Source organism: Bemisia tabaci, chromosome 9 (assembly GCF_918797505.1).
Source record: "Bemisia tabaci chromosome 9, PGI_BMITA_v3".
NCBI lineage: Eukaryota > Metazoa > Arthropoda > Insecta > Hemiptera > Aleyrodidae > Bemisia > Bemisia tabaci.
This window is the reverse complement of record NC_092801.1, coordinates 1,413,744-1,427,938: the sequence shown is the minus strand read 5'-3', so window position 1 is coordinate 1,427,938 and position 14,195 is coordinate 1,413,744. Positions and strand designations below refer to the sequence as shown.

The 14,195-nt window shown below is 40.8% G+C and overlaps 1 protein-coding gene across 1 annotated transcript; it reads left to right on the top strand.

Annotated features, from left to right (window-relative positions):
* The first annotated feature begins 2,580 nt into the window (after positions 1-2,580).
* On the top strand, positions 2,581-14,034 carry LOC140225505 (uncharacterized). Its single transcript, XM_072304639.1, has 4 exons — positions 2,581-3,050; positions 3,856-4,319; positions 6,427-6,760; positions 12,340-14,034. The coding sequence occupies exons 2-4, from the start codon at positions 3,878-3,880 to the stop codon at positions 12,740-12,742; spliced, it is 1,179 nt and encodes a 392-aa protein (XP_072160740.1). The 5' UTR covers positions 2,581-3,050; positions 3,856-3,877; the 3' UTR covers positions 12,743-14,034.
* The last annotated feature ends 161 nt before the right edge of the window (positions 14,035-14,195 follow it).

The window sequence follows — 14,195 nt, the reverse complement described above, 5'->3', positions numbered from 1 at the left end:
CGATTGTCAAATCGAAAAATGTCAGAGATCATCCCCTTAGTGAGCAATTATTTTTGTAGTTTGATACACGCTTTTTCAAATTTCCCGCGTCTAAGGGCAAAGTCTCCAGTCATAACATCTCAAAACAAGCAACCGTAACTTGAGATAACAAGAGCTGACAAAACTAAACATAATATAAAACAAAAATAGCCTACAGATCGATGAAATACACTGTGACAACTCAATGCATGAACCACTTTCAAAACGTCACGTGTTGCTTTTAAACAAAGCGATGAAAAAACAAGAAACCGGCAACTTTCGGCATTTACCGGCAACCACCAAGGCTGCTTGAAGTTGCCGTTGTCTCGTTTCCGGTGAACAGAAAACTGTCCCAGGCGCAGGAAATTTGAAAACGCGTGTTTTAAACTATGCTCTTTAGAACAGTCGAGAGACCACTCAACACATTTTTAATTTTTTTTTCCATGATGATTACTGATTCAGACAAAATATTGCATTTTTTGAGCAGGCTTACCCTTAACTTTTTTCAAATTTTAAGAATAAGAGACAACAAGCGTTGATGACGGCGCAGAGACACAACTATTCGAGCTTGATGGATGTCCGGGTTGCATCTGCAAAATTGAAGGCGTTTCAACGCGAGGCGTGAACTCTCAATGCTTCTTCATATGCTGCCAGTGAGATTATGAGGTGTCGCTCAGATTCCGGAGAAAAGTTAAAAAACCAAGCCCGATTACGTCTCTTCTATCTTCGAATGTCGTGTTGCTCGCGTAGCCCTTGAAGCACCACTATGAGTAAGACAAACGGAACCAACACGGGATCGAAACTGAGCAAGGGAAATGACGCCCGTGGATGACTGCGCAGGGATACAACTATTCGTGCTTGATGGATGTCCATGTTGCATCTGCAAAATTGAAGGCGTTTTAACGCGAGGCGTGAACTCGCAATGCTTCGCTCTATGCTGCCAATGAGGAGTCGTTCGGATTCGGGAGTGAAATTGCAAAATAAGGCTTAATTACGTCTTCCCTATCTCCGACGACCGTGTAGCTTATGATGCCCTGAAGTACCACTACAACTAAGACAACTGTTGTAGCGCGCGATGTGAATGTGACTCACCCATATTTGTGTGTTTTCAAGAGCGGGAAATTCAAAATACTCGATAAATCAGTGTATTTTAAAAATATGTATTATCTAAGTTAGGAGATGATTTCAGTAATTTTCGTTGCGCGAATCGTATCTTACGTGAAATTTTGACTACGAACAGATATCAGGATGCTGAAATTCGTACCTTGTCTACCGGTACTGGTCCATATTTTATGGAGTCGTCATTGCTGGCAGCATGAAAACCAAATGTTGTAAGCGCACACGAAGGGAAATTCGTTTTGTTGTAACCGAGGCTGACAGTATAATTCAAAAATTTGACCATACACGGAGAAAAATAGAACAGCGCTGAGCACCAACTTTGCTTCCCTGCTAGAAATGGTGAGTACAAATGAGTAGAAAATCAAAGTCTTATGAAAAGAATTTCAATTAACTCATATGAATAGAATTTCGACTTATATGAATAGAATTGAACTCATATGAGCAGAATTTCTCCATCCAGTTTTCGCCAACTCATGTGACTAGAGATTTCAACTCACATGAGTTCAGCGTTGAATCTACCGTGTCCGATATCTCAGAAACTAGTCACCGCATCAAAAAAATCATAAGAACATTTTTATTTTTCAAATTTACATACTATGCCGGTGTCTCCTGGTCAGAAACACACTTCTGAAAAATGAAAAAAAAATTGAATTCATATGAGTTGAACTTTTCTACTCTTACAAGTAGAATATCGTGATATGAGTAGAACTTCTTGTCAAATGAATAAATAGGAAGTTCTACTCATGTGAGTTGCCGAATTCTGAATAGCCTACTCGTCCTTTTTAGCAAGATTAACTTCCACCAGATGTGGTGGAGTGCAGGGAAACATGGCGCCTAGTAGAGGAAGAAAGTACAGGAGGAATGTACTGAAGACAGTCGCCGCACTATGGATCGAGTCAATGGGAGAGGTTGGACAAAATTTGGAAACTTTAAACGCTTTTAACTCCGTTTATCCAAAGCTTTGAAGTTCTGAAAGTGGTTTCATCGGTTTCCTCGTGAAATTTTCTTCGAGAGGCACCCCTTGAAGTTGAAAATGCGGCGATACAAAAATTAAAATTTGCAGTTTTAGTCAAAAATTTCATGTCCGACCTCTCTAATTGACTCGGTCCACTGTGCGCCGGCTGTGCCGAAGTACGGATTGGAATGGTAAAGCAAAATCTTCATCCACCGCAGGTGCTGAGGTGCAGATTCTAGTGCTCAGCGCGGCTCTATTTTTCTAACCTGCCGTGCTAAGGAAGAACGCCGTATGAACATTCAAGAGTTGCCAAATTTTTCCGAATAAATATTCATTTTTGAGGAAAAGTGTCGATATTTTTCTTTAACGTTTTAAGACTTTTCAGATCGAATTACAGGCAAAATTACCTGAGAAATTGGAAGACAAATACGCCTATTCACAAATCTTCTTGAATATTAGTGATTTGTCAAAGTAAATTTGGCAACGCCTGAAAGCTCATACGGTGTTTTCCTTCAGCACGGCAGTAATCCACTCGCGAAAATACAAGTAATAGAACACGGACCAGTGGCGTGGCGTGAATTGCGATATATCGATTGTTATGCCATTTAAACCTATGAAAAAAGATCGATTATCAGGGTTTTCGCAGCGAACACCTTAGTAATCGATTCTTTACCATAGTTTCAAATGGCGAGATATCGATAATCGATTATTCACGCCACGCCACTGACACGGACGTGACAGTTGGGGATAGCCATGATTTAAAAGCGAGGAAAATCACGTATCTGAGCAAAAACAGCGCAATTTCTAATGCGTCACGTAAAGCTCAAGCTCAGTTCATCGATCGATGGCTTTCTTCGAGAATGGCGTCAGTGCTTACTTTGTTTAACGAAATTTTTCACTCGGTTTAAACTTTATGATTTCTCAGGTTGAATTTTTCGAATCGGTATTAATTTCTGTGGTAAGTGAATATCAGATGTCTTCAACATGAAACCCCACACTGTTGCCCTGACAGTGGCGCTAGTGGCGCAAAAATCGACCTTCCGACCCAAGCTGAGGCCAGTATTAAGCCACCCCCCCCCCCAAAAAAAAACAAAAAAAAAAAACAAGAAAACATAACCTTACCAAATCATGATGCATTCCGTAAAATATAGACCTTCAATGGGCGAAAAATCATCGAGATGAAGAAATTCAGCTATGGTAGGCCTAAAATTATCGATACTAGGCTTCATTCAGCACAAAAATTTAATTTTTCTATTTGACCATTTTTGTCAATATCAGATGTCTTCTACATGAAACCCCACACTGTTGCCCTGACACTGGCGTTAGTGGCGCAAAAATCGACCTTCCGACCCAAGCTGAGGCCAGTATTAAGCCACCCCCCCCCCCCAAAAACAAAAAAACAAAAAAACATAACCTTACCAAATCATGACGCATTCCGTAAAATATAGACCTTCAATGGGCGAAAAATCGTCGAGTTGAAGAAATTCAGCTATGGTAGGCCTGAAATTATCGATACTAGGCTCCATTCAGCACAAAAATTTAATTTTTCTGTTTGACCATTTTTGCGCGAAATTTTTAGAGAATATTGTTGTACATTGAAGACAAATCGAACGGAATGCTGGGCAAAAATGATGAACAGGCCTTCTTTGAACAATTAAAATGTGACAGGAGATGTCCCAAACCGAGTTACGCCCAGATGGTGTTTTAATAATTTTAATTTGCCTGAGCCAAAGGAATAAAATTGTGAACCGTGTGTTGTCTAGGGCGTTGTCAGATATCTCCAACATGAAGCCCCACATTGTTGCCCTGACACTGGCCCTGGCGGACCGGGCACTTTCCCAATCGCTCCCATTCGACGCAGACGCCCAACTAATCAGCACTTCTGGTGAACACAAATTCGTGCCCCCAAATTTTAAAGCCGGCGATCAGAGGGGTCCGTGCCCAGCGCTAAACGCACTGGCCAATCACAATTACCTGCCGCACAACGGCGTCGCTACCATTGGACGGTTGATAATTGCGACCGTCAAAATTTATGGACTGGGCATGATTGTAGCTTGTTTCCTCTCTGTGTACGGAGCGATTTTCGACGGAGATTATAAGCGGCTTAGTATCGGAGGGAAAACGAACTTGATTAATTTATTCTTCTCTCGTCCTGGAGGTCTCATAGGCAGTCACAACAATTACGAAGGGGATGCTTCACCATTCCGGGGTGACCAATATACTACAGGTACCTGAAGTAATATATTTATAAACATATAATATAATATAGATATATATAAACATGATATATATACTTTATAATATATTTATAAACATAGAGAGCTCCTAGGTTAAACCAACAGACCGCAGGCTCGCATTCCGTGTACGGAAAAAATTAAATTCCTGATTTAACAATTAAATTGCTAAAAAAAGTGACCGCGATATTTCAACGTAGATTTCATACAAAAATGCTACTTTAACCACTATTGTAAGCTAATTTAACCATGGGGATGATTAAAGTAGCATCTTTTTGTTGTAAAATCTACATTGAAACATTGCCGTCATTTTTTTTTTTTTTAGCAATTTAACTGTTAAATCAGCAATTTAATTTTTTCCGTGTGCGTCGAAGAAGGACTATCTTTCTGCACATAGTTTTATCCACAAAATGAAGGAGAATATAGTCTCTTGTGGCGAGGCGTTAATGATCGATTTTCGATAGTTCCCCATTTGAAGCTATAGTAGAAGATCGATTATTAAGGTGTTCTTTGCGAACACCCTTAATTGATCCTTTTTCACGGGTTTAAATGACAGATCAATCGATATGTGGCAAAGCACGCCACGCCACTGATGGTCTCATTTCAGATGCTTTGGAGACTTTAATGCAAAGTAGAAAAGTTGGATGACGCGAAACGCGTGATACAACTATTCCGACCTCCAAGCAGTTGAAATTGCATGCTCACAAAATGAAGGAGAATATTGTATCTTTTCCGCTGCTCCAGGGTCTTTAACGCGAGGTAGAAAAGTTAAATAGAATAAAATTTATAGTCGGCAAAACGCCTCTCCCTCCCGTCAATTTTTTTTGGAAAATCGTAAATTTTTATAAAATCATCGGTCTTTCTGAATTTTCACGACGGATTCGCACCAAAACTCATGGATAATGAGTACCCTTATTACTAAAAGGTCATATTAAAGGGGTATATCTAGGAGGTCTTGGAACTTTTGGGATAAAAAAACACATCCCGCCCACTAATGCCGAGGCTATACCCCAGATCGGGGGCACTTTGGGGGGGCAAAACCTTTATTGAGTTAAAAAGGCTTATTTTTACGCATTGAATACGATCTTGCAGTCTGGTGGTTTGACCCGGGGACATTCTAAAAATCCTTCAAAAACATCCATATCAGGCAATTAATTAAATGCATGACTCGATGGTCAAATGTCACAACTCATTTGTATTTCAAAAATATCGTTGATTCGTTCTACTTATTTCAAAGATGGTTCCTTATTTTTTTTTGTACTCTCAACCCTTCAAATAATCTTGAGCACATGGAATGCTTGAAATCGCTGAGTTACTGTTACATCTTAAAATTGATTTTTTTTTTCAAATCTTATGATTACTACCTACTCTACGTTCCTTAACATTTTTCTAGGTTTGATGGTCCATGGTGATGGAGATTTTATTTTTTAAAATTACAGACTCTTGTTAATTGTTAGGAATATCTCAATATGGATTCCAAATTGATTTTCAAGGCAGAAACGTGCATCATACTACCGTGCTAAGGAAAGGTACCGCATGAACATTCGTCTGTCGCCAAATTCCTCTCAATAAAATATGCATTTTTTCGTAAATTTTTCAACTTTTTCACGAGAAATTTTCAAGTATTACAGATTTAATTGTGGATGAAATTCTCTGAAAAATTGAAAGAAAAATGTACACGAGATTCCATGTAAATGCATACTTTAGTTAAGGAAATTCGGCAACGCCCGAGGGTTCATACGGCGTTCTTCCTTGGCGAGGCACTAAAGATCGTATTCGATACATCAAACAGGTGAGATTATATCGAAATCGATTGGTTCAACATGTAAACACAGCCTCAAAAGTAAATTTAGAAATCCGAGGGAACGACTTCTGAGATACAATTTTTATTCTTTTGAGTACCAAATGCCAATGAAAAGTGTATAATTGTTAAAAAATTTCGCACTTCTAGCTTTTCCAACTGAAATCCTAAAATTTTTGTTTGAGGTTATGTTCTATTGTTTTGAACCAAACGATATATCAAACCACTATCGAATACAGTCCATAGCGAGTACTTAAGCTCCGACATTGTCTTGTAATCCATTCTTTCTGTTCACGAAGGCAATAACTACAAACTCCTGATCGACGTATTCACGGCATTTCTGAATCGATCAAAGGACAATAATTACACCTTCGACATCATAACTCAGTTCCGTGCAGATCGGCGCAAGCACAGCGTACAGACCAACCCGTATTTCTTCTACGGCCTGTTTCCCGGGGTCATTGCGAGTCCTGGTGCGTTTGCCTTCATGCCCCGGCTGATGGCCAATCACAGCGCAGAACACCCCGAGGGTCACCTCACACGGGAGGTGCTGCTCCAGTTTTTCGCCGTGAAGCAGAGAGACGACGGCACCTACGAATACAACGAGGGCAACGAGCGGATCCCTGATAATTGGTACTTTAAGCGACGGTTCCACAGACAGCGCGCGACGCGGAATTGGCCGCGCGGATGGGCAGTGCTAGAGTCCCTTTACACTGGGAATTAAGATACGCGGAGTATACTGCCGTGCTAAGGAAGAACGCCGTAAGATCATTCGAGAGTTGCCGAATTTCCTTGGATAAAATGTTTATTTTTGAGGAAAATTATGAATATTTTTCCTAGATATTTTCAGAAGTTTTAGATCAAATTACGAACAAAATTAGCTGAGAAATCGGTAGACAAATATTCAACAATTTTCCTTAAAATTAGTGATTGGCTAGGAGAAATTTAGCAAATCCTGAAGGTTCATACGGCGTTTCCCTTAGCACGGCAGTATATTCGGATCACATTTTGGAATAAGGAACCACTATCTCTGGCTCTTCCATAAAAGCACCTATCTACATGGGGAAACCAATGGCATGTATGTCGTTTCTAAAATGGGCCAGAAATAGCGGCTCCTTGCTGCAAAATGTAATCCATTTATGATTGGTTTCCTTATTGGGACTCCGCTAAAGAAAGGAAACAAGCTACATCAGCTATTGGGAAATTTAACTGAGCAGTTAATTTTTTACATAAAAAGGGCTTGTGCGGGTTTTTGTGCTCATTTCATTGAATTTTCTGCACATAGTGGGCTTCCTGGCGACCGGCGCGGATCGGACTGTGGTCTGACAGTCCGGTACCGACCTCTCAATGAGAGGGAGTTTTGGGTTTTGCTTGATTCTCTTTTCTCCATTTATTCCGTTCATTTATTCACGTTCATATATTTTCCACGTCGACAACCCTCTCTCAAATTCACGACGCTAGGAACGGTGTTGAATCCTGCCGTGCTAAGGAAGAACGCCGTATGAACATTCGAGAGTTGCCAAATTTCCATCGATAAAATGTTCATTTCTTAAGAAAAATAAAAAGCCATGAATATTTTCCCTTGAAATTTTTAGACCTTTCCGGTGAAATTGCGAAAGTATCTGAAACATCGGAAGATAAATATTCAAAAATTTACTAGGAAATTCGTATTTTATCGAAGGCAATTTGGCAACGCCTGAAGGTTCATACGGCGTTTTCCCTTAGCACGGCAGAATGAGGGCTGGTGTGGAGCGCTCGGCTTTTGAGAGAGAAGTAGACAGATTTATTCCCCCAAGAGTGTCGATTAGACATCGCAGGTGCATTGACCCGTCGCCACAATTAATAGTGCGAGGCAAATGCCTTTCAATTTTCAATTTTTGCCCTTTTTTTGCCTTTTTTCGTGCCGCATGCACGAACATTTCCTCGTAAAAATTAAATCGCGCAGTTAAATTTGGAAACAGCTGGCATGGCTCGGTTCCTTTCTGCTATACACGGTTCAATTTAAAGCTTTCATGGTTTCACGGATATTACATTTTCGCCAGTTGCAAAAAGCAAAAACTAGAATGGACCAATGAAGGCTTGAGTCGAGGATGAAACGGAATGAGAGATGGAATGGAGGAAAGGAATCCGGGAGAGCCTTCATCGAAAATTACATAAAATGTGATGAAGAGTATTATCTTTCTGACGATTCCAGGAATTACGGCCCAAGATTTCTTAATGGGCGTGTTGCAAACTCCAGGTAGAGCAGAAACAAGTGTTGTTTTTTATGGAAAACTGCCCAAAAATCACGAGATGAGCGTATCGAGAAAGTCTGAAATAAACTCCTCACTTCACAATCTGCGTGAGAAATATGTGTTTTTTAAGCTCTCCGCTTCAAAAACTAAACACGGCACAGGTGAACATTTTGTTAGAGGAGTCGTTCAGGGCCGGATTTACCAACTTGCCGCCCATGGGCCGCCTGTATTTCGCCGCATTCTTATCATTCGTTTTGAAACATCATTAAAAACCACCAAGCGAACGTGCCGAAGGGAGAGGGTGCATTAGACGCGTTCATTCTTGTTGGACACATTATTTGCGAAAACCCTGTCAACACTACTAGCAAAAGTTCACAGAACTTTGCGTAAAAGTTAAGTTCCGTATACCTATCCGGGTGTGGACGAGGCTTTCCATTTAAAGAAATGAGCGAAAAAATTACGGAGGAACAAACGTAAATGTGATTTAATAATTTTAACCTTCGCCGCCGCGCCGCGCTGACCGCAATGCGTTTGGCGCAATTCGTAAAGTATTCCTACAGTCATGTAGGCGCTTTGCGTTTCACGCCGCCCGCTGCTGACCGCACTGAGTTTGACGCAATGCGTGAAGTATTCATGCAGTCTTGTAGGCGCTATGCGTTTCACGCCGACCGCTGCAGCTGAGGCTGAGCGCACTGTTTTTGACGCGATGCGTGAAGTATTCATGCAGTCTTGTAGGCGCTGATATGTGTTACATGCCGACCGCCGCGCCGTGGGTTTCTCCTTTTCATCTCAAGTCCTTGTCATCATTGCTCTCTGCGCCGCGCCGTACCAGGCCAAATTGCGTGTTTGGTTTCTTCCTTAACTCGACTAATTAAAGGTGCTGTCTCTTGTATTACCGAAAGACTAAAAAATTAGAAATTACCATACTCTCAGGAAATGAGAGATTTTGTCACCTTTTCTCGTCTGTAATTTTTTTTTCTAAATCCGATTTTTTTATACCCATATCAAAAAAATTACAACATTTGCCGCCCCATTTTGCCGCCATGGGCCGCGGCCCATGTGGCCATCCCCTAGATCCGGCCCTGGAGTCGTTCCATCCGCACTAAGATGCTATGCAAAATTCAACATGACCGACACTGACTCGCCAAAACACACGTGACGAGATGGTATTTTATCAACCGGCGTGTTTATATTTACGCTTTCATTTCATTGATAAATGTCAAAGTGCTTCAGGACGATTTGCGCGTGAAAGCGACAGCAATGATGATTATTGTGTAGTATCCTAGCGCGCTAGGGTTAGATGGAAAGACTCCTCTGACAAAGTGCTCACCTGTGTCGTAGTATAGTTTTGGAAGCGGGAAGCTTAAAAAACGCATATTTCTCACGCAGATCGTGAAGTTAAGAGTGTATTCCAGACTTTCTCGATGCGCTCATTGTTTTTTTTTTTTTTGAGGAATTTTCCATAAAAAAACAACTCTCCTTTCTACTCTAGCTGGAGTTTGTAACAAGCCAATGGAGAATTTGCAGGTGTCTGAAAATTGACGAATTTCGTGTTTAAGTGGAAACTACGGAGTGAACTGAACACGAGGATACCCTTGGTTCATGAATTGAACGATTATTGGACAACATGATCTAATTTGCTATAATACGTGTGTTTAAATGGGAAATGCCGCCATATGACGTCACTAGGCGGTGCATTTTCTCTTCTTTAAATCCATGTTTATACTATTTCCCATATCAGAAAAAGATAATAAAAAATTGGCCTCCGGCCAATTTATGCGCGGCGCTTCGCGCCGCGTACCGGCGCTACGCGCCGGCATTTGGGGGGCTTCGCCCCCCCATCCGCTTAGCGGATTGGTGCGGAGACCGCACGGGACTTTCTCGCTCGAGCCGGCGCTTCGCGCCGGCATAGACACTTTTACTGGAATATTTAGAAAAATACTGCCAATTTTACAAAATCATAAAGTTTGATCGGAATTTTGATCACAGGATAATAGTTATGAAATTTTTATTCAAACCACTGAACTTTATTGTAAATGTCTTCGCGATATGTGATGAATTCATATATTCGGACTCGACTTGTTGATTTTATGAGGCATCTTCAATTAAATATGTAATTGATTAACAAAGTCTCCTGTCAAAGATGGCGATCCGTAAAAATCTTAGCTTTTCTACGATTCATTAGGATCCATTAGATTCATTGACATCATACTTCAGATACGATTTTATATTATAATCTCTCCTTAAGCACGGTCAAAAGCCATCAAATATCTACTTGAATGGGTAGAATGACTATTCGATGTTCAAATAGTCTTAAAACTAAACGGTTTTCGCTTAGCATCTCCCAAATTTTAAATTTGGCGGGCGAATCTACCTGCTGGAAGGTTCACCTTTTGCCCGCCAGGAGCGCCATCTCCTTACCGCGTATTCCCGTAATTCAAAGCGAAAACAATAGAGAGCGCTGCGCGCGATCTCCTTGCTGGTCGACAAACGTCAACGAACAGGTAACAGGTTATAACAATTATAACCTCCTTTATTAACAAGCATTAAATCAGTCATATTTGTGCCGAATTATTATATTATATTTGTGCTTAGTACCTCGTAAAAAGGAACCGCAAAAGATGGAATCTGCCGGGATTCTAAATTCATTAACAACAAACATATTAGTTTTTAATAAAGATCTAAGTGTCAGTTCTTGGCGTTAGCTTGATGATTCATTGTACTGTGTTGTATTCATAGTATAATTTAGCCACTAAGATTTAAAATAAGCTGTTAAAAGACTCAAGTAAGTCTAATAGCAATTTCTTGTACATTGTTCTTTATTTTGTGCAAATAAAAAAAAAAAAAAAAAAAAAAAAAACCTTTGTAATGTGAGTATGTACCTAATTAGTTGTCTAATTTTGCTTTGTGTATACCTACGGAGTAATTTTGGAAATAGTATATGATGCATTATATAATGCATTTGAATTCCTAGGTTTCACCTGACTCAAAGCGTTTGCTGCTATTATCTAGAAGCGTTCCGACTCATTTATCAGAGAATTGAGCGTCTCCTATCGGCCCCTCTGCAATTATGAGATTAGTCCAAGAATCCTTTAGGAACTTAAATTAATGACTCAGATGGTGCTTTTGAGCCAACTTTCAAAGAATTATAGGCATTTTTTTCAAAATCTACAGTCCATGAGCTCTCCGTGTGACCGAAGTGCTCTCCTCGCTATATGACGCGCAACCCCTCAATTTTTAGTTTAGTCCAAAGACCTCATAGGAACTTACATTATTGAACCAGGTGGTGCTCTTATGCCAACTTTCGAAGAAATGAAAGGCATTTTTTTTCAAATTTACAGTCTTTGAAAATGAGTTGTTTGTGGAATGTCGCGGAGCAAAGTGCCCTACTTTTGGGCCTTGTAATCCCTTGAATTTTGAGTTTAGTCCAAAGATCTTTTAGGATCTTAAATTAATGACCCAGGTGATGTGCTTGATGCCCAATTTTAAAGAATTAAAGGCATTTTTTAAAATTTACAGTCCCTCAAAATGAGCTTTCCGTGTGATTTTGCTAAAAATGGACAATTGAGCGTAGCCCCCCCAAATTTTAGCGTACCTCAAAATCGTTGGACGTGCATAAGGAGACCATAGATATGGTGTCCTGTGCCAATTTTGAATGAAATCGAACAGATAGATTCTGAGATATCGCTGTACACAGATTTGGGGGACGCCACACGGACGGACACACATTTTTTCAAGTATGGTTATTTTTACTCCTGGGACCTTCAAACGTCTAGAAATGATGAAATTTCAACTTTTTTTTTTTTTTTTTTCTTGGAGGATGACAATACTTCCTCTCTACCCTATGGGAGCGAGAAAGTAAAAATACTGCGAAAGCAGCTCTGTAAGCACTTTCAGATGAGGCAATACAAAATTTGCAAGCAAATTCTCCATTACATTTTCTTTAACCTCAGTTATTTCTGTGCGATTCGATTGTAGGTATCGACGCCCGTTGGGCTTCGAGTACGGGACATTCCTCTTCTTCTCGGATGTCTTCGCGATGGCCGCGAAACACCCCGAGTTCCTCTCACTTGGCGGGAACACCGGCACAGTCGATTCCTTCGCAGGCTTGGACTTCACCGACTTGACCGGCGGCGTGCTCAACTTCCAGGACCTGGCCAAAGGCGACAACTTCGCGTGCTACGCTTTCCAGCTGTTGCAGATGGCGCCGAAATTCACGGAGCAAACGGTCGCCGCAGTCGTGAATATCACCAATGCGGGCCTTGGAACACTCACCAACTCGACGCTCGGAATCGATTGTTCGCAGTTGCCGAAATGGGATCCGGAGATAGCCAGACGTTACTTCCAGAGATTCCCTGGTCGAAGGGGATCGGGACTGTAGCTAAAGTAGCAGTAACTGTCTGTGGCGGTGGTTATGTGTCAGTTGCGCTCGTCACAAAAACGTGTTTTGATGCTCGATTCCAGGGTGTCTACCAAGGTAGATTTAGACACATTAGGTATGGACAGAACTTAACAACTGGCCTCTGATTGGCTCTCCAGCGGCCCCTTAACGTCAGCCATTTTGAATGTTTTGATTATTTTGATTTATTATGTTCGGTTTATCGTTTGTCAAAATTTTGTGGGATTTTTTGCACAATTTTGATAATGCGATGTTAATTTTAACGTTTAAACGCACAAACGTTTGAATGTTAATTTGATTGTACTTTAATTAAAAAACGGGCCCCTTAACCTACGTCACGTAGTCATGTGACACGTACTGAGGCTCATGGGAAATTTTCAACTTTTCCATACCTGTGTAAATCTACCTTGGGTGTCTACCAATTATAAAAGAACACTGGGAACTTGCGACGACTTTAAAGGGTGTTTTTTCAAGAAAATCGGGGACTTTTTTCCGAAAGAAGTAAGAGAAATGGAGCTATAGTTAGAGCGTTGAAAGGCGTATTTTATAAGACTAATTTTACAAGTCATGTTAAACCGATGGAAACATACAAAAAACGAAGCAACACTTCAGTTTTTTTTATTCCTGGTTATACCGCGCCGCCGCGGCTGGCGGGAAAATTTGAAAATGCCGGTGTTTACGACGATTTTGGTCATTTTTTGGGGACCTGAACAAGAAAATTGGGGACACCCTTCCACAACAGGGGATAGTTGGGGACATTGGGGACCGGTTGACACCCTTGATTCTTGCAGATTAGCTAAAAATAATAAGATCTGTCCAAACCGCAACTTTCTACTTTCAACATTAACCGAGATATCGCCCTTTGAAAAGTCGGATTTTTGACGTCATCCATCGCGGTGGTGACACCCGTGGTTTCTTCCACCTTGGTTATATCCGTGTTTTAAGTCGAGCAACCAGTGCACATGTGTCTATTACTGATTGATGAACCCACGGTGGAAGGAACCAAGGATGTTACTACCGCGGTGGATGACGTCAAAAACCCGACTTTTCAATGGGCAATATCTCCGTTAATATTGAACGTAGACAGTTGCGGTTTGGACTGATTATTTTTGGCTAATCTACAAGAATTAACTACCAAAACACGATTCTACGACCAGCGCAAGTGACTCATTCTACGGCTGGTGGTTAAAATTTTTAATTTGTCTATACTTGTGCGGAAACAAAACAGTAATAAACGGAGTATTTTTAAAATTTGCATACCTACTGACCGTTCCCCTCATTTAGCTATTGGTTCGTGGTTTTTCAAAACTCGTCATGCAGGTGAGCTCCTGTGGCTGTAGTCTCAATCAATTGCACTACATTTTGTAATAAGGAAATACTATTAACGCTGCAATGCTGCATCCATAAAAGCACACATCTGCATAAGAGTATACTC

Bases quoted from the DNA above. Each gene is read 5' to 3' on its own strand.
- LOC140225505 (XM_072304639.1), top strand. From the start codon at position 3,878: ATGAAGCCCCACATTGTTGCCCTGACACTGGCCCTGGCGGACCGGGCA. The intron at 4,320-6,426 runs GTACCTGAAGTA...CTGTTCACGAAG, and splicing joins GGGTGACCAATATACTACAG to GCAATAACTACAAACTCCTG. The intron at 6,761-12,339 runs GTACTTTAAGCG...ATTCGATTGTAG, and splicing joins GAGCGGATCCCTGATAATTG to GTATCGACGCCCGTTGGGCT.